Below are 23856 nucleotides of genomic sequence, written 5' to 3'. Positions count from 1 at the left end.
TTTTAAGGCGTCAAATTGCAAAGTCAAATTTCTTTTAAAAGTCCACTGTTATGCTTCCTTGAAAATTTTTGTATAGGTCTGTGGCCTATTCAAAACATCTTCACTACATTTTATGTACGAAATCATTCTTCGATATAGAATATTTCAACCAATTAGTTCTGCCTGTTTTGAGCTCATTTTTAGAAATGCGCTGTTCAACGCCTTCCCAACTCAGTGTTTACATTAGCACCAGACACATGAAAATGACTACAAGCAAGTGCACAGTGGTAGAAAAATACATCTTTGACCTCAAGTCAGAAATAGAAGCAGAAGTGGAGCCTCCTGAACAATCATCAAGCCACAACCACTGGAGGATTAAATGCTGCAGATCTGACGCACATTTGTATCGTTATTAATTCAAATTTTAAGGATTCTGGTTCACTTTGGTGCAGTGTGCCATGATGTGAGGTTGAGCAGCTGACATCAGCACAATAATTCAGCACAAAAAACTTTTTTTTTCTGCAAATGCAACCTTTTTTATAAATATATACTTTTTGTGAAATCAGAGGAGAAGCTCCGCTTTCAGCATTTAAAAAAAATAAAAAATTCAGACTGTAGTGTCCTTTATGTTTTCACAAACACTGCACCTTCTCATTAATGTAGACTATCACTTTTAGTTCTGACAATAAATGCAGAGATATTGTGGGTAATGTAAAGTGAGGCTATTGCTCAGCATTTGCTTGTGCTAAATGACAAATTATGTTTGTGCCAAACAATACTTGACATACAAATTTCCTTTAAAAAACTTAGCAGACTGAACAAAATTAGAAACTTGAAGATGTGCAGGGATATTACTGTATTATTTTATAACAGTCAATATGTGTCATTTTCGACTGTTTTTGCAAATGTAACAAAACACGAGAACAAAATGTTTTCCCCTTTTTGGTTACAAAGCCTATTTTAATGAAAAGGTACTACCAATAAAGTGCTCACATTTTTAATTGTAATCTGTCCTTTCCAACTTTGACAGCTTTGTGCAAATGCGAAGCTGGTTCACATCTTAATTTGGGAAGGTCTAAACACCTTTTGCTCAAGTCGATTAAAACTGCTTGAGGAGGTTCAGCTCCTTTGAAACAATAATTTTGAGGTACTTTTTCATTAAAAAATGATGTCAATTATATGCTAACATTAGTAATATTAAAGTAAGTTCAAATATTTTACTGTGATCTTGTTTAATCATTTCATACTCTTAAAGATGCAATTAATTTGATTGATTCTCAAAGACTTCTGGACTTAACTATGAACAAAATCAATTTTGGCTAAGAAAATAGATGATGTTTCACTTTGTTGCCACTTTTTAGGGTTTTTCTGGTTCTTACAAACAAAGAAAATAAAACAAATGTAAAGCTGGAATCAATGAGGATAGGGGATAAGGAGAGATCCACTGGAGAGGAACTGGACAACGTTCAGGGTGTAAAAGGTGATGACAAGAGGTGTGAACTGAGGACATACAGATATAAGTTACACCACTGTAACCATTTTGACCAAGGGCACACTAATCTTTCCCATTAGCAGATCTCTCAGACTCTCATAACGTTACTGCTAGCTGCTCTCCTGTGACGTGCTGCTGGTTTGTGTGTGTGTGTGTGTTAGAGAGAGAAGATGAGTTAGTGAGAGGGTGTGTGTGTGTGTGAATGAGAGAGAATACTTTGTCTCTGTGTGTGTATATGTGTGCGTAATGACAGTTCAGCTCGTTGCTCTACTGTGAAAATGACACGTTCCTGCCAAATTAATATCATTACTATCAGAGTTTAATGGGCCAGTGCTGCCTTCTTATTTAAAACAGAACATCTCTCTGTCTCTCTCTCTCTCTCCACCCCCACCATGAGGAAAAGGGTGGCAGGAGAATTGGTGCTTTAAGGGAATAACTGAGCTATTTAGATTACCTGAAAGTGGTGTTTTCCAGCCACCTTGGTTAGACAAGAAATATGACCATACAGTAAGTTTGTGAATAAAGAAATGTGTAGCACATAATGCAGCCTGTACTTTCCTTTAGCTTCTTTTCTTTAATCTACTTGGTACCTTCATAAACTAATAAGTTACTCTCAGGAATTTGTCCAGTACATAAAATCTCATGGAATGTACTCCTTACTTCTCAGAAACTTACCACTTTCTCCAGGAAAGTACACAAAGTACTTAATTGTTATGTGCTCCGGCACATTGTATTTATTTCTGTCTATTTTTTTTCACTTGGATTATTTTGTATAGAAGTTAGTTGTATGATTTTTGTTGTTGTTGTTTAATATACTTTGGAGTTTTGATAATTCTTTCTTGTAATTGGTCCGTTAATTTGTGACGCTGTTGGACAGCCTATAAATAAGCTGGATTGCGCCAGGTAAAGGCGACGCCCACTCCCAACCAACAGCCAGGATGCGTTCTGACGCAGTGCGCACGTCTCCAGCCTGCCACACGGTAGTTTTTGTTAGCTGTTTGTTTGGTTGATGTTTTTTTTGTTGTAATTTTTGACCTGGTGGGACCGGTTGTCTTGTTTTCGATTTTTCTTTAACAGTAGTTTCTTTTTTCTTGTAGTCCGGTACTAGCAGGGGCTTCGACGGCCCTGTATAGGGTTGGCCCCCTGCTGTACCATTTTGTTCTTTTTGACCGGCTCATCAGGTCCAACTTTCTGTTTATACTTTGGGATTTTTGTGTTCTTTCTTTTTGGGACACGGGGAACCGAGGATTTAATTCTCTTTTTTCTTCACAGAAAAATCAAAAGAAGCCCATCTTAAAGAAAAGCTCGAGAGAATTAAAAATAAAAATTACTTTTGAATCCTCAATTTTGTCTTCGTGTCCTCAAGTATGTTGTGCCCTTTGTGGACGTAACATATTTATGGGGGCTCGTCTAAACAAGGTTTACCTTTAGCGCCTAGTTGTGTCCTGAGTTTGTTTTGCGTTTGTTCCGGTTGTGTGGTTTTTCTCTGCAGTTTGGAACAGCTGGTGTGAGTTGCGGTGGTTTAATTGAGATTGTGGGCGTGGTTTTCTGGTAGCTTTTGTTTGTGCGTGGGCTTTTAGCGCGGAGTGTGGCTTGATTCTGTGGTCTAGACATGGAGTTTGACCTGGATGAGTTTGTTAGAAAGCCCACGTTTGAGTCCTTGGGTACCTGCACAAAGGATCAGTTGCTGTTGGTAGCCGATCAGTTCAAGGTTACGGTAAATAAACGTGCTAAAAGAGGAACAATTGAGGCTGAGTTGTTGGCAGCACTGGTTGAGGTTGGGATTTTTCCTGCTACAAGTTTGCCAAAAAGTCTTGTTGGGTCTCCATCCAGGGCTTCTTGGCCTGATGATCCGGTTCGTTTGAAGGAGCTTGAAGTTGAATTAGGACGGCTTGCTTTGAGAGAGAAGGAGCTGTATCTGGAACAGAGGAAAGTGGAGATACAAGCCGAGCTGCGTTTGAAGGAACTTGAGTTTGGTGCTGCGTCTTCGCAATCCCGATCAAATGATTTTGATGTGTGTAAAAATGTTCGCTTGGTTCCTCCATTTAATGAGCGAGATGTTGATAAATATTTCACGTTGTTTGAAAGGGTGGCGCTCGCACTTAAATGGCCTAAAGAGGTGTGGACTTTGTTGTTGCAGTGTACATTAAGTGGCAAAGCGCAAGAGGCATATGCGTCTCTGTCTGTGGCAGATAGCCTTGATTTTGACAAGGTTAAAAATTCTATTTTGCGGGCGTATGAATTAGTGCCTGAGGCTTATCGCCAAAAATTTCGTAAGTTAAAGAAACAGTATAATCAGACTTATGTGGAATTTGTTAGGGACAAAGAAATTATCTTTGATCGCTGGTGCTCTGCTAAGAATGTTGCGGATTTTGTACAACTTAAGCAGCTTATTTTGATGGAAGATTTTAAAAATAGCTTGCCAGACAGAGTTACCACCTACTTGAATGAAAATAAAGTGTCAGACGTGTCAGAAGCGGCAGTGCTCGTTGATGAGTACGTGTTGACGCACAGAGCTAATTTTGAGCGCTCTCATGTTTTTAAAATATTTGACAAATCGGAACATAACGGGAAGGAGTGTGTGAAGCCTGTTTCATTCGTTGAATCCGATACACCTGCTGCGCTCAATGGCGTCGAATGTCAGTCAGACCTTGTGTTGGATTTAAAACCGAATGTGACGTGTTTTTATTGTAAGAAGAGTGGGCACATTGTGGCCAATTGTCCGGTTTTACAGAAGAAGACCACTAAGCCGGTCGCTCTAGTTCAAACGGTAAATCACGTTACCCAGTCACATTCAAATAAAAAGTCTTGTGAGTATGCTGATTTTAAGCCTTTCGTTATGGACGGATTTGTTTCTGTGTCTCCTGCGGGTGAGAAAATCCCTGTAAAAATATTGCGGGATACTGCTGCTTCTCAATCCTTTATTTTGGAGGGGATTTTGCCGTTGGATGATGACACTGCTATTGGTTCGGATGTGCCGGTTCGTGGTTTTGGCATGCAACACTTTGGTGTTCCTCTGCACAAAGTCGTGATCCAGTCTGAGCTGTGGTCTGGTGACGCTGTGGTTGGCGTGCGCCCTAGTTTCCCCATACCCGGCGTCTCCATGATCATGGGCAACGATTTGGCTGGGGGTCGAGTGTTAGTTACTCCAGACGTTACACCCGTCCCGGTGTTGCGCACCTGTCCGGATGAGCTTGCTCTTATCTTCCCGGATGTGTTCGCGTCGTGCGCAGTTACGCGCGCAGCACTTAGGCGTCAACAAGAGGAAGATACTGATGACCTGGATTTGAGTGAAACTTTTCTGTGCAACGCTGAACCCGAACAGGTCCCATTAAAGAAAAGTGTGGAGGAGGACATGTTTGATGTCAAGGCTCTGTCATTGTCCAGACAGCAGCTGATGGCGCTCCAAAAAACTGACGAAAGCTTAGCATCTTTGTTTAACGATGCATTAACTGATGAGTCTGACTTCATGTCTACTGGTTATTTTTTAAATGATGGGGTTTTGATGCGTAAATGGACGCCTTTGACTGTCTCCCCTGTTGAAGAATGGAGTATTATGAAACAAATTGTTGTCCCAGCCCCATATCGACCAGAGATTTTGCGACTAGCACATGACAGTCCACTAGCTGGTCACCTTGGCATACAGAAATCTTATGATCGCATTTTGCGTCATTTCTTTTGGCCAGGGTTGAAGAGTGATGTCGTGCGCTACTGTAATTCGTGTCATTTCTGTCAAAAATCTGGAAAACCCAATCAGACTATTCCTCTTGCTCCGTTGTATCCCATTCCAGCCATCTCTGAACCATTTGAACGAGTATTGGTTGACTGTGTGGGTCCGTTGCCTCGAACCAAAGCGGGGAATAAGTTCTTGGGGTCTAACTTTATGTCTAAAGTATTTGCACAGGTTTTAAATCAACTTGACGTAAAACACTGTCATTCTTGTGCCCATCACCCGGAAAGTCAGGGCGCACTCGAGCGTTTCCGTCAAACGTTAAAAACAATGCTTAGGACCTACTGTTTGGCGTTCGGAAAGGACTGGGATGAAGGGGTACATTTACAACTGTTTGCTATATGGGAAGTGGTTCAGGAGTCTCTGGGGTTTAGCCCGTCGGACATGGTTTTTGTTCACACTGTTCGTGGTCCTTTAAGACTATTGAAGGGGAAGTGGTTGTGTGAAAGATTTGACCAAAATTTATTGGACTACGTCAGTGATTTTAGACTGAAGCTGAGCCGTGCGTGCGAGATAGCCAAAGAAAATCTTCAAACTGCACAGGCTAAAATGAAGTCGTTATTTGACAGAAAGGCGGCCGTGAGGGTTTTTGAGCCTGGTGGCAAAGTGTTGGTGTTACTTCCGGTTCCTGGTTCCAGCTTGCAAGCACGCTACAGTGGTCCTTATGTGATCAAGAGTAAGGTCAGCGCTAGTGATTCTGTGGTCTCTACTCCTGATCGGAGGCGGGCGTCACGCCAATGTCATGTTACCATGCTGGAGCCTTACATCGAGCGTGCGCCCTCTGTGATTAAGGCGGTGAGTTGCGTTTCCAGTGGACGAGCTGTCTCATGCGTCGGTGCGGACGCACGGAAGGAGCTGTCCAGTGCTGACCCTGAAGGTGACGTCTTTTTCCCGGATGCCTCAGAAGGACAGTTTCCAAATTCGGAGGTGTTGGGGGACTTACCTCTCCTGTTGTCTCACCTTGATTTTTTCAAGCAGGCTGATGTCATTAATTTGATCCAGTCTTGTAGATCGCTGTTTGCAGACATTCCAACCCGACGCTCTTTCACGACTTTAGTCTGTTTACCTTTCTTTTTCTGAATGGGTTGAGTTTTTTTTTACAGGTTGCCTCAATCCCCATTCAGAGTCTTTGTGTGGGGGTGTTATGTGCTCCGGCACATTGTATTTATTTCTGTCTATTTTTTTTCACTTGGATTATTTTGTATAGAAGTTAGTTGTATGATTTTTGTTGTTGTTGTTTAATATACTTTGGAGTTTTGATAATTCTTTCTTGTAATTGGTCCGTTAATTTGTGACGCTGTTGGACAGCCTATAAATAAGCTGGATTGCGCCAGGTAAAGGCGACGCCCACTCCCAACCAACAGCCAGGATGCGTTCTGACGCAGTGCGCACGTCTCCAGCCTGCCACACGGTAGTTTTTGTTAGCTGTTTGTTTGGTTGATGTTTTTTTTGTTGTAATTTTTGACCTGGTGGGACCGGTTGTCTTGTTTTCGATTTTTCTTTAACAGTAGTTTCTTTTTTCTTGTAGTCCGGTACTAGCAGGGGCTTCGACGGCCCTGTATAGGGTTGGCCCCCTGCTGTACCATTTTGTTCTTTTTGACCGGCTCATCAGGTCCAACTTTCTGTTTATACTTTGGGATTTTTGTGTTCTTTCTTTTTGGGACACGGGGAACCGAGGATTTAATTCTCTTTTTTCTTCACAGAAAAATCAAAAGAAGCCCATCTTAAAGAAAAGCTCGAGAGAATTAAAAATAAAAATTACTTTTGAATCCTCAATTTTGTCTTCGTGTCCTCAAGTATGTTGTGCCCTTTGTGGACGTAACATTAATGCATTCTGGAACTTAGCCGGTACTTTTTAGAGCTCTGCAGTTGCTTTTATGGAAAACTTACTGGGTTTCCTAAACTCTCGAAGGGATTTTCTGGAACCTAGAAGTTTCTTTTGGGAACTTATCAAGTTTTTTTCCAGGACTTATTGAATATTTTATTTGAACTTATTCATGTTTTCCAAGAACACACATACCAAGTACTATCCATATAACTTAGATGTTATTTTCTGGTAGTAAAGATTACATTTAGGAATTCACCAGATACTTTCAGCAGTTCAACAGGTACTCTCCTGGACCCTACTGGATAGACACTGTCCCAGAACTAAGAGGTTGTTTTCTGGAACTTTTCAAAAGTACCTTAGAATTTTGCATGGTAGAACCTGGCAAAGTATCTTATGATGAATCACTTCATTATGAACCTGGTTACTGAAAGCAGTGTTGTCAGTAGGTTCAAAAAGGTTCAGTGAACATGTCCTCAAAGTTCTGAAAAATTGTGTATTTTGTCTCAGATGTTAAGGTTAAAGGACACAAATTGTGCTTGAAAGATTGTATATGGATTGTATTTTCCTTTTCAACTTTTCAAAGAGTTTGTTTTTGGTTGATGTTTATTTTTGATGACATCTATCAAAATGTATGGTCATTTACCTGACCCTACTCCTGATGCTTTCTTCTCTAAGTTTGTGCACTTACTGTATAGCAATAATAGTTTAAAAGTGAAAATGTTGACATTGTATTCTATTCTCAGTATTTGTCACTGCTGAGTTCATGTTTTTGAGTGATGGCTCCAATCATCTCCGCTATTATACAGTAAAGAAAAACAGCTTAGTTCGTGCTTTAACGGTGTGTGGGGGAGGAATTTTGCACGCAGCTCTTGGGTGTTTGGCTCTCAAGTGCATCCTCTCTCATAATATGCGTGTTTTATTTCAGTATTCCTTTGTGGTCGGTGGTTTTTACAGCTTTACTTGCACCTTTAAAGCAGCTGTATGTACAGCAGAAGCATTCTGTTGAGGTGTCATCCTTCATTCAGAGTCAGCACTGTGATAATGAGTAGATTCGGAGATACACTCTACGGGCTGCCAGTGAATGTAGGCATACGCGTGGTTATGTTTGGACGTCTGTGCATATTTACACAGTCTGCGTATATGTGGATATATCTATTGCACACTACGCTGCCTGTATGTGTCGATGCACACACCTGACTCTGTATGTGTGTGAGAGATTTTCAGTGTGTGAATATGTCAGGCTGCCGCAGGAGACCAATTAGCTGGTGCATCAGTGAAGAGGTGAGCATAGACACACCTGTGTGTGGCCCTATTACACCAGCTCATCACACACTCACATACCGACACACAGACAGCATTGCTGTGCTCATAATAGAAATATACTGACAGTTACAGTACGTTGACCATATGGAGTAATGACTTCACCGTGTCAAACTGTCAGCCGTGAGTCACCAGCATGCCTTATTTCAACTGCATGTTACTATCTTAAAACTTTTGTGATTTATAGGTTATCTTGGTGCTGCTGAATGCTTGTCATTAGCTATATGTACTTTACAACTGAAAAATCCCTGACCTTAAACTACATGCCTGGTAGCATTCATATACAGGTGTGTTGCACTGATGCAATTAGGTGAGAGCAAAAAGGCAGATCACAGCCAATAAAGCAGCCAGTCCTCTTCATGTATAATTCAGATCTTTTATGGTGGGCTACGCACCCATATGGAAATCCTAAAGGAGGACTAAGGCCATTTCCAGGCAGAAAAAAAGCCCCTTTAAAAGCTAATCCCTGCGCCAGAGTCCCACACTTTTTACTGTTCCTTTTTTAATGAATAGGTGTCCAATAAGGCCTTTTATTGTCTTAGCATATGTTGCTTTTATTAGGGGAAAATAATTAGGTTGTGCGTATCCCTTTGGAAGTCCTCTCAGGATAAAAATGAGATAGTTTCACAGTCGTTGCGCAAGTCCTTCTGATTCCCCATCATTTTCCCCTTGGATGCCCCGTGTCCTGTCGCCCTTACCTTCTCTCCTGCCTGCTTTTCTGCTCCTTCTCTTTGTCCCTTCTGTCTCCTTAATGTTCCCCTCCTCCTCTTGTCCTTTGCATTCCCTCCACTTCATTTCTCACTTCCTCTTCTATTGTTTCCTTAAACACGATGGTGGGGGTGGCGGTGGTGGTGGTGGAGGGGGGTGCATTAAATGTATACAGCAATGTCGCACTGGGCTGCACATTTCCACACCCATGTAACAGATGAACAATCACCGTGTGGCAGGAGGCTGTTGATGACTGACACTATGTTGATCTTATCAGGTGCAAACTGGGTAAGTAGAGGGCCGCAGAGAGAAAGGGAGAGTAATCGTGCTTTGGCAGGTGGTGGTGGGGGGTGCTTTGTGTTGTGTTCCTGTCACTCCTGCAGAGTTTCCCCCTCTGCTCCTTCCTCTTTCTTTCTCATCCTCTACTACATCACTCCGCTTGCCTAGAAATGAAGACTGGCAACAAGGCTCATCTGTGATCTGGGACACCAGGGAAAGGGATCCATTTACCTCAAAGATGTCATACTGTAATCGTTTACCCCTGAGACCTCTGTTACAGAAACACGGTATGCCCGGTCATGTAAGTTATGGGCCAGGGGAGATGGGGCTGCAGGCGAATAAGGATCTGGAGATAGTTGATGGAAAAGAAGGAGCCGAGCTAAAAAGCAGAAGGGCAAGGCAAGCAGACAGAGAAATTGAACCTCATGATGAAGTAAAGGTCTGAGAACCATGCGGGTGGGAGGAGGCTGGTCCTTCTATACTGCCCTTAATGCTCCTCAGGGGAGCGTGCTGCCTTTAGGTGAGTATTAGCCGTCCGCCTGTGGGCTAATGGACAGACGAAATATAGTTTAGTCCATACAGATGACCAGAGTAGACTAATCACTGGGGAGACCTGTGATGAAGAGGCTTTGAGCTTTTGACCAAGCCATTCCTGGGGCTGGCTGAGGTAAATAAAGGGACTAAGGCGCTCCCTTATGGACCAAAAGAAAAGTAATACTAATATTTTGTCGAATTGCCTCTAGCAAAGTCACAAATGTATTTCTGCATGTAGACATAATGGGAGCATTGCTCTCTGCTCTTCCCCACCACTCTGGACTCATCTGACCAAACGACCTCCTTCCATTGCTCAGGAGTCCTATCTGTCTGCTCTCTGGGAAATTAAAGCATTTGTTCCTGATTAGTCTCACTAATCAGTGGTTTTCTTAAGGCTGCACAGCTGTGTAGTCCCAATTCCAACTCAATTCCTTTAGTTGTCTTCAGATTGTGTCTGTGGGTGTATTCTGAAGGGCCCTGCATGGTCAAGCCAAACTGTCAAAATCCATTCTCATTGTTGTAGCTATGTGACAAAAATCGTGTTGTTTTGTTCTCAGCCTCATGTCGTCGGCTTCTTCTTGTCACAAGCCCCCTGGCAAACTTTTCCAGCACATGTGGTAAAACACAACGACGTGCACTGCAGCGGCAGGAGGAGCTCGGCTCAGTGTGTCTTGAGTACCGTGAAAAGTTTGTGCAAAAACGGACATTGACAAACCACAAGACCAAACGTTGACGGTTCAACTTTGGTCCGACCATGCTGGGCCCTTTACTGTCTGTCCCTTTACTGTGTTCCTGATTATTTTTTGTAGGGTAGATGATGCACCCTTCAGGTTTTACGAAGACATTGCCAGATTAATTCCCTAAAAAACATGCCTCCTGAAATTTTCCACCTGCACAAGTGTTGTCCTCAGAAAGCTTAAAGAAATGTTGATTTCGATCATATTCAGTGATTGCAAAAGTGTCTGACTTTCATGAAGCAAATTCTAAATATTTTGAATTTCATTATAAACTTTTTTGAAGCATGAACACAAAAAAATGAAACATTCTGAGTCACACTGACCAGAAGTGCTAACATGCTATCCTAATCTGATCTTTGGTGTACCACAGTCGGGGTCACCGAGGCCACCTCAGATTCACTGCCGAGTGTCAGGGTGCTTTCTAAAGTGTGTGTGGAGGTGTTGTGAGTGCTAATCTCTTTTCATCTTGGTTGAGTGGGCAAGCTGAATGGATGGACAGCTTGTTTATCTGAGAGGGGACCGCATTACCCAGGATTCCTACCACAGCAAGGCCAGGCACGCTCAGCTGAGCTGTCAGCTTGCAGAGGGCTTCCCATGGCTGAGGCAAACAAGGATATTCACTTAGGTTTGCTTTCAGTGATTATTTATTAAATGTAAAATATCTTTAGCACAGATTAAAAATCAGACACTTCCATATATTTTAAACATCACAGGTTGGGAAAGAGAAAAAAAAAAAACATTCCTGAAACAGAATCACAATCAGATCAGAGTCCCACTTAGAGGGTAGCTACTCCACGAGGCCGGGCAGAGGGCTGAACCAAAAACTGCACTCCTCCTAATCCCTCCACTGAGGCTGAAAACCAGGAATCGCTTTAACTAACACATACTCCAGCCATATTACCACCTAATTTTAGAAAGTAACTTATTTCACCAACTTTAGAATTTGCTTTCTGTTGATGAGGAGAAAAAACATGTCATTTTCACAACACTTTTATTCAGATTTTGAACAAAAGTAAAAAAAACAACACTTGATTATTGTTTCTGTAAGCTTGCCAAGATCAAAATGAGTTTTCATAAAAAAAAAAAAAATCCCTACTGCATATGCAAAGGGCGTTGACATGGCAAGCATGGATGTTTGCTGTAATGATCTGCAGTTGGTGCCATGAAGCAGCTTCCAAAACTGCGTCGTAGGCATGGATCGCTCTGCCAGCTTTAGTGCTGCCGCTGAACTGGAGTGCCATCACAGGGGTCAGCTGTTAAAAGCCGCCCCTATCTTGTGTCTCTCGCTCTCTCTCTCTGTCCTCTGCCTCAACCCTCGCCACTGGACAAATGCCAACTTGACAACAACTGACACAGATGGTGAGCAGAAACACAGGACAGGCAATGGAAGAGAACCACCCACAGGAGTAAGAAAACAGGAAGACTCTACACACACTGTCCAAGAGAGGATATTGCCTGACAATAATATCAACTCATTTATTTATTTATTTTTTTACCTTTTTTATTTAACTCTTTTACCTTTTTTCTACTTTTTTTGTTTTTACTTTTCTTTCAGCGCATGCTATGTGAGGATTTAGGGATTATAAAAGTACCTGAAAGAACTGCAAGGTTTTACGCATGCATAGACTTTGGTATTTACAAGTTTGTATGTACAGGCCGAAACCAGACTGCTCTACAGAGATGGCTTATTTACACTCAGGTCGGAGGGAGAGGTTGATGCTGTAACTACAGATGTGAAGGGTCAAAGGGGTCACATGCATAGGGTCAGAGAAAGCTTGTACAGCTGAGTACAACTCTGATGACGAAGAGACAAAACGAAACACGGCAAATGTAAGAATACTGATTATTTAACGACAAAGCATCTTACCCGTGCACCTTTTTGCTTTGCGAATACACTCAGTATGACTTCTAGTTATTGCTCAACGCTTTATTAGGACATTTCTATTGCCAGTCCATGACATGAGGTTCTTGGATATTGGGTCAATATTTTGATTGGAAGACTTGGATCTGGTCCCAGAGCTTTTCCAGAGCTATAGTGCTGAATTCAACGGTAATGCAGGCTTGTACTGCTCACCAGAAAAACACTGTTACTGCAGGGTATATTTCCTTAGTAACAGCGTCTATTATCCACAAAAAGCAGATATTCACAGAAGTAGTTTACACAGAACCTGCTGTCAGGTGTTTTTCTATCCTACTCTTTTGGTTTGCTGTCTTGCTGTAATCTATCTTCTGCTTTTGCATATTGTTAAGTTTTTGGATTCATTTCAGCGCACATTTTCTGTCACTTTGTCTTCTGTCCTTAGATTATTAATCTTTGCGTATGATGACATACTCAAGACTCTGAACTGTTAGGGTCATTATAATGTTCCAGATGTTCAAACTTTATTTTATTCAGCATATTTAACTTAATTTCTTTCAGTGCTTTGCAAAAGACACATACCTTTTCACATTGTGAATGTTTTTCACATTTTGTCACATTACTGACTTTCAACATTTTAAAAATTGCAAATCTGAAAATCTGATGGAGTTATATGCACTGGTTTTAGCCCGCTTTACTTGGATGTACATAAATAAAATGTAATCCAAGCAATTGCTGTCAGAAGTTACTGATGTGGTAAAACTAAATTTGCATCTGGGGAGTTATCCTGACGACATGATCCTCATAGTGAAACATGGGAAAGTGAATGTAATGCTTTTCTTCAGCAAGGAGGCAGGAACCCCAAATCATAAACCCAGAGCTACAATAGATTGGTTCAGATCAAAGTATATTCATGAGTCAGAAATGACCAGTAAAGGTCCAATTTGTGGATTTTTGGCAGACCTAACTCATATTCACACATTCTCTCCATACAACTTTGTGTTAATATATCAAAGAAAAACGCATTAAAGTTTAAGGTTATTATATCATGACAAATATGAAAAAGGTTCAAGACATGTGGATACTTTTGCAAGTTGCTGTAACTCTTCAGCTGCAATTAAAGCTTTGTTCTTATATGTTGAAGAAATTATTCGGGGTGACCAGAGTAAAATGTTTTAGGTTGTGAACTGTCAGCAGGCTGCTTGTTCAGAAAATGATCTTTTCATCGAGGAACTTTTTCTTTCTCGCTATTCTACACAAATCTTAAATCTCTCATTTGTTCAGCTTTAAACCTTCCCTGAATTGATCTCGAGTTCAAGTTCACAGCTCTAGTTGGAAAAGAGCAAAACACCAAAGATGTTTCTCAGAAAAGTACTGTACACAAGGTAATGATTAACATTTAGCTGAAGAAGATAAAGACACACCGAAAGTTTGCAGACAGCTAAATTTACAGACCTCATCTACACTTAGAGATGGGTTGGAAATGGCTACTCTTTACCTTCTGCTTTGATTTCTTCATGTCTTACTTCTCTTTTCATTCATGAGCAGTTACTCGCTTGTGCCATAAATGCACATAGGAATGCATTTCTGTGGAAAAAGATGTGTAAAAGATTTTTGTTCATGCTGCCCGTACTTCTACCTCACACACACCTTACCTATCCTATCTGCAAATGCACATACACAATGATAAATGGCTGTGGTGGGTGGCTAAGCATGTTAATGCCTAATCTCATCAGCCTTATCTCTTACAGAGGTCACGAGATCAAGTGGTGTGGGGCTGAGCTAAACACCAAGAAGATTGTATAAGCAGTCTATGTAATAGTTTATCTGGCATGAACTGCACTGCTGCACTCTGGGTTTGCTTTCCAAAGAATGTAAAATCCAGATTCTAGAAGTTTCATTTGAAATTGTTGCTGTAGCAGTGTTTGGTAATTAAGCGCTCAGAAAGCCAACCGAGTTCAAGGTGCGTCGGCAACTCAAAGCCCTGCAGCGTCAAACTCCTCTATCGAGTTTGAAAGCGGTTTTGCTTCTCAGACGAGCTAAATCAGATGCCCTCGGTGAGGGAGATGAGTTAGACTGAGCGCTTGTGAACCTGTAACTCAGAGACATTGCTTGGCATTTAAGTGGCTTTGATATGGTGACATGTGACGTGGACGAAGTTATCGCCTGGCTGGCAGGTGAGACAGACAGCGGCCCACAGAGAGATGCAGCCGTTTCATCTGCTGTTTACCAGCTCGCTCATCACACACCGCTTCAAACACGCTCGGTCTGCTGCTGCTGCTGCAACGTTGCGGGGTCGCATCCTTGTGGATCTGAACACACAACTTACAGGAGGGGGTTGTCTGTGAGCTGGTTTGGTTCTATTGATTAAATAAGTTTTTAAAAAAAATCCTCTTCCTGTTTTGTTTATTGCATATGCATTTTGCACATATTTATTTTTAAAAACAGAATCTTTTCACTTCATGTGTATTAGCCTCACAGCTGCTTTATGAAGCTGTTCAAACAGTTGGCATGTAACGCGTCTCCATTATGCATGCGTGTATATATCTGTGTGTTTGACTATTGCGCATATGGGCTCGTCTCGGTGCGTGCCAGTGCTCTGTGCTAAAACTCTCATCACTCTCATCGGGAGATAAAGTGGGCAAGCCATTTCATGTGGTCGTACAGAAGTCGTCTCCATCCTCGGGTGTTTCGCAGGGAAGCTGTCACAGCAGCTTTTAGCCGGAGCCGCAACATGAAAGATCCCTCTTTGAGCAGTCGGGTTATGTGTGTAATTCTCTCTGACGTGTTTATTCAACTTTCATTTTCAAATGTCACAGAAATCTCTCCCCCCACCACCACCTCTAAGAATATCCCCGCTAATTACCGCCTGAAAGGACATGGTGTGTTAGAAAACTTAGCAGGTTGCGCCCATACACCCTTTCAGTTTTCAGAAACAACATAAAACTCTGTGAGTTTCTGAGTTTAAGACTTTATGATGCTCATAAATAAATGTACTTAGAGAAAATTAGTGAGGAAGCTTTCTGGTGTGTATGTGTGTGTGTGTCCTTACAGGAAAAAAATGCTCTTTTTTTTCTATAAGTAACTGACTTATAACTAAGATACAGAATTATTCTTGCATAATTTCCAACGCTTATATTTAACTTTAAAAGCCTGGCTCACCCTCTGTACACATAGTGTGAAAATATACATCTTAATTTCCACTGAAACCTATTTTTGTATTATTTACATAAAAGCTGCGTTTTCAGTGGCAATTCCCGTCCAGACTGGAGATGCTTTTACCCTTTCCCACTGTGTCTGTGCATCTGGAATTTTCACACAGAAGTCCTGTACATGCCAGGTAGAGAAGTAAATAAACAAATAAATATATGTACACAGATATATGTACAGTTATGTTTATAGGAGGCAGTCCTTCATGGGCTGAGAGAAGGGTGAGACAGCTTGTGTGTGAAAGTCTTTTTATTTTTTTTTTCCTGTGGCCACTCAGTCCTGCTGTCTCCTCTTCCGGACTCCCTGCCTGTATGCGTTTATCTCATAAAAGATGTCTGGATGCTGCTTGCGTCCACCTTTCAGCCTTTCTCTGGACAGGACACCTCTGAATGTCTGTGTGCGAGTAGATGAGTTCTCCATGTTTTGTCTCCTCCTGCAGGATGAACCCAACTAAGTCGTCCAGTGCCACTTATTGTGTCCTTTTTTTTTTCTTTTCTTCCTTTTACTTCTACAGCAACAAGGTGCTGCCACCACGGTGTACTGCGCTGTGGCCCCAGAGCTGGAGGGGTTGGGCGGCATGTACTTCAACAACTGCTTCCGCTGCCAGTCGTCCAACCAAGCCCAGGATCTGAGCAGCGCCGCCGGCCTGTGGGAGCTGAGTGAGCGCCTGGTTGCAGAGCGATCAGTCGGGATCCAGTCCCTCTAACGGACTGAGATCCAGGATGGTGTGAGGAAGAAGTCAAAGAGGAAGCTGTTGATGTTGACTTGGGGGTGAACTTAATAAAAGACTCTGACTGCACTATACAAAAACTGCCAAACCGCAGAGGTCTGCATGGATATGTCACATCACTACAGGGCTAAAACACGCTACATACACAGTAAGGAGGGGGTTTCATTTACAGCTTAAGTTCAGGTGTAACTTTCTTTTGTTACTTTACAGTAGGAAGTAGGGAACTTAGAAAGAATAGTTATTTTTATCTGCTGTCGTCTTGTAACCCTTTGACCACACAAAGTTCATGAGTAAGCATAGAGTCGGATTGCAGCGATGGCGCTATATAAGAAATATCATCTTCCAATTGAATGTCTTTGTAATCAGTATCATTTTGATAGACTTTGGTGCAGATGTTTCTGCCGAGATACGGAGTCTAACTGTTTGAGAAATAAAAAGTAGAGAGCATAGGACCCTTACGAATATATAAACACGCTAGAGGTATGTTTCTTATGACTATTTACATTATTCTGCAATAATTTAATCTTTATCAGTGTCCTTACTTGTTGTCTGTACAGTATTTACATCCACCTGATTTGCAGAGGGCATCCTAATTTTCTTCTTGCTATGGTTTAGCTTCTGTACTAAATCTGAATTACAATTTGGAGATTTATGGAATGATATTTTACCACTATGTAAGAGTCTTATTTACAAATACCAGGATCTTTCGTTTTCCCTGTGTCTCCTCTTGCTGTCGTACGAGAATTTGCGATTTCAGTTTGTTGTTTTGTTTTTAAATTGTAATCTTTAGTGTCAAGCCTCTGTATTTGGGTTGGGTTGTCCTGAAGCCGCTGGGAGGGCGAGTCGCTTTTGAGACATTGTGCTTCATGGCAGTCCAGGTGCCGTAGGTCGTTCATAAAACAGCATTCCAGTGTCATAATATCTGAAATTAAAAGAAGAAAGGGAAAAAATAAACATGGGAAAACATTCAACAAATCCATGTGCTTGTTTTTTAAACCAAATTCTAAAAGTACATTCATTTGTAGGCTGTTAGTTGGTGATATTTGTGTAGGAAGGTGAGGAATAACTTAATATATCACTGTTATACACTCTAGCACACATTAGATGCAAACAATCACATTATTGAAACTTTAGATTTAAGGTCTGTGTTAACACAGAAGCTTTTACACCATGTGTTGAAAGGACAGATCAGTCAATCATACAAACAGCCTCGCACATAAATTTTCAGTGGCCTTTAAAGCTGGAAAATCATTTCAAAGGAGCTATATTACATTTCTAACCTGCATCATAAGTGATTAGATAATTATCTTTTTATCAAAATATAAGGACAAGAAACAAATTTATTGAGAAACACAGGGATACATGTGGTAGAGTCCATCTAGTTATTAGCCTTGTTACCGTGGTAGTTAGAAAAACGAGTTTCAAATCAGCAATAGAATGGTGAGCAATTAATACTGAAGTTAACATGATTTGGTAATTTTCTTACTTTAAAATCCCTCAGATTTAAAATAGTTTGCCATAATTAATAAATGTATTGTACATCAGCTTGCACATATAGCATCGTCCAGTTTTTCATTTAGAACAAAGTTCTGTTACTTTAGTTTTATGCATGACTATGTGTTTCTCGAGTTTGTTAAATTGCAAGTTTTAAGTAAGTCGGTTTGTGTCTGCTTTTATAAAATGGTATTTTTTAAAAGCATAAACTAGGTTTAACAAATTAGAGTATGTGACATTGTTTCATAATCTGACCCAGATTAAATATTTGTGTCACTGTAATTTGGAATACAAAACATTGCAGTTAATGTCAGACAGAAAATTAAAGGTAGAGTGGCACAATTATCCTCAGTTGTTTGGAAGGAAATAAGTGAGTAAAAAGATCAACAAAACCACAAATGATAATAATAACCTAAGTCATTTTTAGATAAAAAGATTAAATGCATTTTAATCCCTTAAAAAAATACTTTTACACTTGAAGCAAATAATATTCCAGGAAAAGTGACCACCCTGCAGCGGTGCTGTGTCCTGCAGGTGTCTTATCATTGTCCTTTCACACCACTGGACCCACGTCAGAGCACGGCAGCATCTGACACGTTCACACTCTAGAGTTAACTCAGAAAACATTTCACTAAGTTTTCCTGGTTATGAATCAACTGGGATTGCAACTGAAAATTAAATAAAAATATAGAATAAATTTTTTCCAAATGACAGCTTCATTTTAGAGAACAGCTCAGGAATCTGTTCTGAGAAACTTAACTGAATGAAGGCCCATTGAACACTATTGTAGTTTTAAACTACAAAAAAATATATATGAGTGCTGTCCATGGTGCTGATTAGGCTCTTAACATTTTATGAATATTTTAAAAATAAATATAAAAGTTTATATTTTAACCCTGCAGATTGTTGAGCCTCTACATGAACCTCTGTGCGAGATGATTTTACAAAATGGTTCACCCCTTGCAGACAGTTCTCCACGTTGTTTACCTACATTTTGCCTGTTGTTTGATAAAACGTATTAATTCCTATTCCTTATTGCTCAGTCTTACAGCATGATGGCAGAAAGACTGTACATCTCTTCAAAAGTATTCATGCTTCTCAAACGTTTTTATATATTTTGCAATAAACATGACTTCTCTGAATTTTCTAATGATAATCTCGAAATTATGTCATGCATACTTTGCATCCAGTCACCCTGGAACCACCTTCTGCTGCAATCACAGCTACTGGTATGTTTGCACCACCTTTGGAAATGAGGAGGCTGAAATCTTTGTTCACCTTTTGGAAATAGTTCAATCTCAGTCATTTTGGATGGAAACATTCTGTGAACATTAATTGTAAAATCTTTCCACAGATTCTCAGTTGTCTGGACTCTGATGTTGGTCATTCTAACACATGAATATGGTTTGATTTGAACTACTATAAACTATTCTCATTTGATATGTTTAATATTTACCTCCTTTCATCTACCAATCATCTTTAACTTTTTTTCCTATTTCTGTTGGAGAAAAGCCTCTCCACAGTATGATGCTGCCACTACTATGGGGACATTATGATCAGATATGCTTGTCTTTGACTGACTTCATTTTGACTGACTGCGAAAATTTTGACTACATCTGACCAAAGTAAATGAGACTTCTTGTGGTTTTATTTCAGTAATGGCTTTCCTTTTATCATTCTTCTGTTAAGGTCAGATCTGTGGATTGTGATGAATGCTTTGCTTTACCTGGCCTGTCAGTTCAGGCGGACGGACTTGGTAGTTTTGCAATTGTCTCAAACTTTTTCCATTTCCAGAATATGGATTGAAGAATGCCCCATGAGATGTTCAAAGCTTGAAATAATGTTTCACAACGTCATCCTGCTTTAAACTTCCCCACAACTTTTTCTCAAACTCTCTGGCATGTTTCTTGGTCTTTATAATTCTGTTTGGTCTCTATTCAACCCCTAAACTATCACTGAATTGAACACAGATAACTGAAGGCTATTGGCTACCCCAGATATTATCTACGGATACTAAAGGAAGGAGGAGTAAATACAAATACATATGTGTACCAAAAAAAGAAAAGGAAATCAACTCATCCTTTTTCTTCCACTATACAATAATGGTCTACCGTATAAAATCATAATAAAATTAAGTTTGTGGCTACAACATGAAACATTTGGTGAAGGTTCAAGGGATATGAATACTTTCACAAGGCAACATAAATGAAGAATTTGCCATTTGCTTTCTATTTACCATGTCTGTGTGTGACTACTGCCTGAATAATTTATTGGCTCATTTAAGAGAAATTTATTTCAGGAAGCTTTTAACTGGACAGGAGACAAAAGGAGAATCCTCTGATGGTGAACAAACAGCTTGATGTCTGCGGTGGTCTGCAGTGCAGCGACCGCAGATCTCTGGGTGGGTCTCTGAGTGGATAGGGAGGGTCCTGCCTGGCTTTCATCCTATCGATCAGACCGTATCGGAATCATCTGATAGCTAATCGATATGCTACACTTCCTCTCTGCAAGCAGGAAGAAGAGAGAATGATGGCTTTCATGAGAGGTGCACCTTGATCCTTTGACCCCAGACTCAACTCGCCCTCTGCCCCCTCCACGCCACATCATTTCCTAGTTTCTCCCTCTTCATTTCCCCTGTCCCTGTATCGCTCTCTCCCGTAATAACACAGCCTGCTCAACAGTATAATAACCGAAAGTCAGTGTAAACCAAATAACCAATATACTCTGAAATGTTATTTTAATTTGTCGGATTTACAGCTGATTTTTTTTCCCCTTCACTGGGTTTTTTTCAATTTAGGCAGTAATTGTTTACGACACACCATTTCATTTTCCATTATTGTTTTTATTTCTTCTTGTGATTAATTCCACCTTTCAGAGAATAATTATGAGAGGATTGATTTGATTATGCCTTTGTTCTGCTCCTATTGGCTAAATTGACTGAAGGAATGCCATGTTGCCATTTCAAGCGGATATATTTAATGATCACAATCAATGTTAAAGCTCTCTCCGGACTCAACTAACCCAATAAATATCTGCCAGGAGGAACTTTACCATCTTACTACGGTAGGCAATAAAAGTCTTACTCTCTGCTCTCCCACCTCCCTTGCGCTGTCTTTTCATCTTGTCCTTCTGAAGATGGCTCCAGGATTGAAATTGTTGATCAATTTTCATAAAGTATCACTGGATGTGAGTCAATGGAAATATTGTTTTCTTTCAATATCTAACTATGTGCTTTGCTTGCAGATTGTTTTTTTTTTTATTTGGAGTGCAAGACTATAATGTAATTCAAGCATCTCCCTGGAACTACTTTGGAATTGATTAGCACAGTTTAATAATAATGGAAAAAAGTTATCTGTATTGCAGATTTTTTTTTGGATTACTTAAATGCAAGAAAACAGAAAGTTCATTTTCTTACCATTTATTTTCTCCCTTGGCAAAAACACTCGAAAAACCTTAAATTAAATATTTAATTTTATTTCTATAACATAATCTGACACTGAAAAGTCCAGCTTTTAATTTGAGTATGTTCCTTTTGCGTCGGCATATACATTTATTTTTAAGAATATCACCAGTTCAACCGTTTCTCTTACCCTCAGCAGTCTCTTTAAAATAAATGAAAGTGGAGCTCCTTTTAAATTTCTATTTCTTAAAGTTGATCTTATTTATCAATATTTGGTTTTTAAGAGACGTGTAAAATCTGCAGCAAGAGGTGGACGAGTCTCCATCCATCATTGCCTGTGTTTGTTATGTAGGTTTTCTAGTCAGAGGATCATTTACTTCCTCTCGTTGACCCTTTTTGTAAAAGACAGTGAAATTAAAATGAAAGATTTCTGTTAAGCACACACACACACACACACACATATGTTGACTTACTGTAACTATTAGCAAGAAATGCATGAAAATGCATATCAGAGAAAACGAAATCCCCACAACATAGTAGGTTGGCAAACATCAGTGTTCACATATTTGACTTTGGTTTTAACTATAATTTCATCTGGGAATTAAAAGTTGGATTTTTCATATTTCTTAATGTGAAATTATGGAATAATAAAAGATTATTTTAAAATTTTTCTTTTACATATTTACCAAAATTGGGTGTTCTGCATATATTTATGCTAAATATGTACTATTTCTCCTTTTTCTGACAATCTAGCAAATTTACTAATTCACTCACTTCTTAAACAAGAAATCACAAAAGTGATGTGTGGTAAAGTGGATGTTTTTATTCCTCACCTTGCCTCAGTCTCTCATTTGGTCATTTATAAGTGGCTTTAGAAGCAGTATTTGAATCCAGATTCCTGGTATGCACTGATTTCCAATCAAATGCACTTATTTTCCCCTGTAGATCTGCTTGTGCAATCTATAACTTTCTGTTTTTTTCTTTATTGAAGTCCCAACACAGTGCCTTTGAGGAAATACTTCCAGCTCCAAATCCCCAGTGCGTCCTCACTACAAGACAGCGTGACCTTGTAAACCCTGAGTTATTTTACTCACCTATTGTGTGAGGATAGAAAGAAAAGGTAAGAGAAAGGGGTGAAGAGAAGGACTGGGGGAGGCAGAGAAGGGGGGAAAGAGCCCCTGCCTGTCACAGCTTTCAAACACAAAGAAAAATGAGCACTTGGGCTGAAGTACAATTATTAGCCCCTGTCTACAGATTCATCACACCATAGAGAGGCAGGAGGGAGCGAGGGCAGAGTGGAGCAATAGGCTGAGTGGAGAAACAGTGGAAAAAGAACTGTGTGGGTAACAGCGAAGCTGTGCAGATGAAAAAGACAATGAGGAGGAGAGAAAAGTGCAAGCAAATAGAAACAGGGGCTGTTACATTGTAAATGCAAAATGAAGTATGCAAAGCTGCTGGGGAGCTGCGAGAGTAGAGGGGAAGGGAGATTTTTGGGAAATAAAAGAAGAAGAAAGAACACAGCAGAGGTAGAGGTAGAAGAAGGTAAAATGAAATAAGAGGATTTGTCAGACCAGTGGTTGGTGGCAGTAATAAAGCCCGCTAATCTGAGGGGAAACGCTTGACTGCTCACACACTGACTCTCTTGACGCCACACTTTACCACCAGGCCAGGCCAAGGTCACACACACACACACACCCACACACCCCCACACGCAATCATCCCAGTCCAAACACACACATACAAAAGTGGAGCAAAGAGGAGCGGCTTACATATGGCTTCAAATCGGGTGTGTTTTTGTATGATTCTAAACTTTGTACAATCACTTCACCCATCGCTGCAACTCACATGTTCTGTTCGCCTCACAATGTTTTTTTTTCTCTCTGTCACTCATCATCTTCACAAAACTCCCCATGCAGCCATGTTGATTTTGAAATCTCATTTTTCTCCGTTTCTTAACTGGCTCCGTGGTGCAGATCAATACCTATCAAAACTATTACATAAATACATCTGTCATGAGCAAGATAGCAGAGCAGGGACGCGGTGTTTCTTGCTGAAGCCATCGTAGGGCGAAAGGAGGGATTCAGTACACGCTCTCAGAGGACAGTAAGTGTTATTTTGTGTGACCAGGTGTGGCAGGAGCTGCAAAAGGTTGTTATTGAGCCTTGGTAAATGACCCGTAACCTGCAATACCACACACTAAGCCTCCAACTGCAGCTTTGTTACTGTTACTGTGTCACTTCCTGTGTTCGTATAGCTTCCATGTGTGCTTTTTCCTCAGACTTTACATGTCTAATAGAAAAACTACAAAAAGGTACAAAAATAAATTATTTTAAAGCTACAGCTACACAACAATTGGGATCACAAAATCTAAATCAACATCTGCTTAAATAAGGATTCTTTGATGCTGGTTTTTGTACGCTGTTATATTTCATTTGAGCTCTGCTTGCCAGCAACATTTGGCCGTTTGAACAGACTTTCCCTGTCTGTTATGCTCACACCTGATCCTATTAGTGACAAAGAAGCTAAATCTCAGGGAAAGTGATGAGCACAGCATGAT

At 40.4% G+C, this 23856-nt stretch overlaps 2 protein-coding genes across 2 annotated transcripts in view; one reads left to right on the top strand and one right to left on the bottom strand.

The window, feature by feature from the left end:
- Nucleotides 1-19046, top strand: part of wwox (WW domain containing oxidoreductase) — a 163538-nt gene extending 144492 nt beyond the window's left edge. Inside the window, exon 9 of the mRNA XM_032584598.1 lies at nt 16190-19046. Coding sequence (XP_032440489.1) covers nt 16190-16381 — 192 coding nt within the window. The 3' untranslated portion in view covers nt 16382-19046. The remainder of the gene's footprint in view (nt 1-16189) is intronic.
- Nucleotides 17214-23856, bottom strand: part of LOC116733780 (transcription factor Maf-like) — a 48846-nt gene continuing 42203 nt past the window's right edge. The window contains 1 exon segment of the mRNA XM_032584609.1: nt 17214-17327. The gene's annotated coding sequence lies outside the window, so the exon portion shown is untranslated.

This window comes from Xiphophorus hellerii, chromosome 2 (assembly GCF_003331165.1).
Source record: "Xiphophorus hellerii strain 12219 chromosome 2, Xiphophorus_hellerii-4.1, whole genome shotgun sequence".
Taxonomy (NCBI): domain Eukaryota; kingdom Metazoa; phylum Chordata; class Actinopteri; order Cyprinodontiformes; family Poeciliidae; genus Xiphophorus; species Xiphophorus hellerii.
The sequence above is the reverse complement of the archived record's forward strand: the minus strand, read 5'-3'. Positions and strand labels throughout refer to the sequence as shown.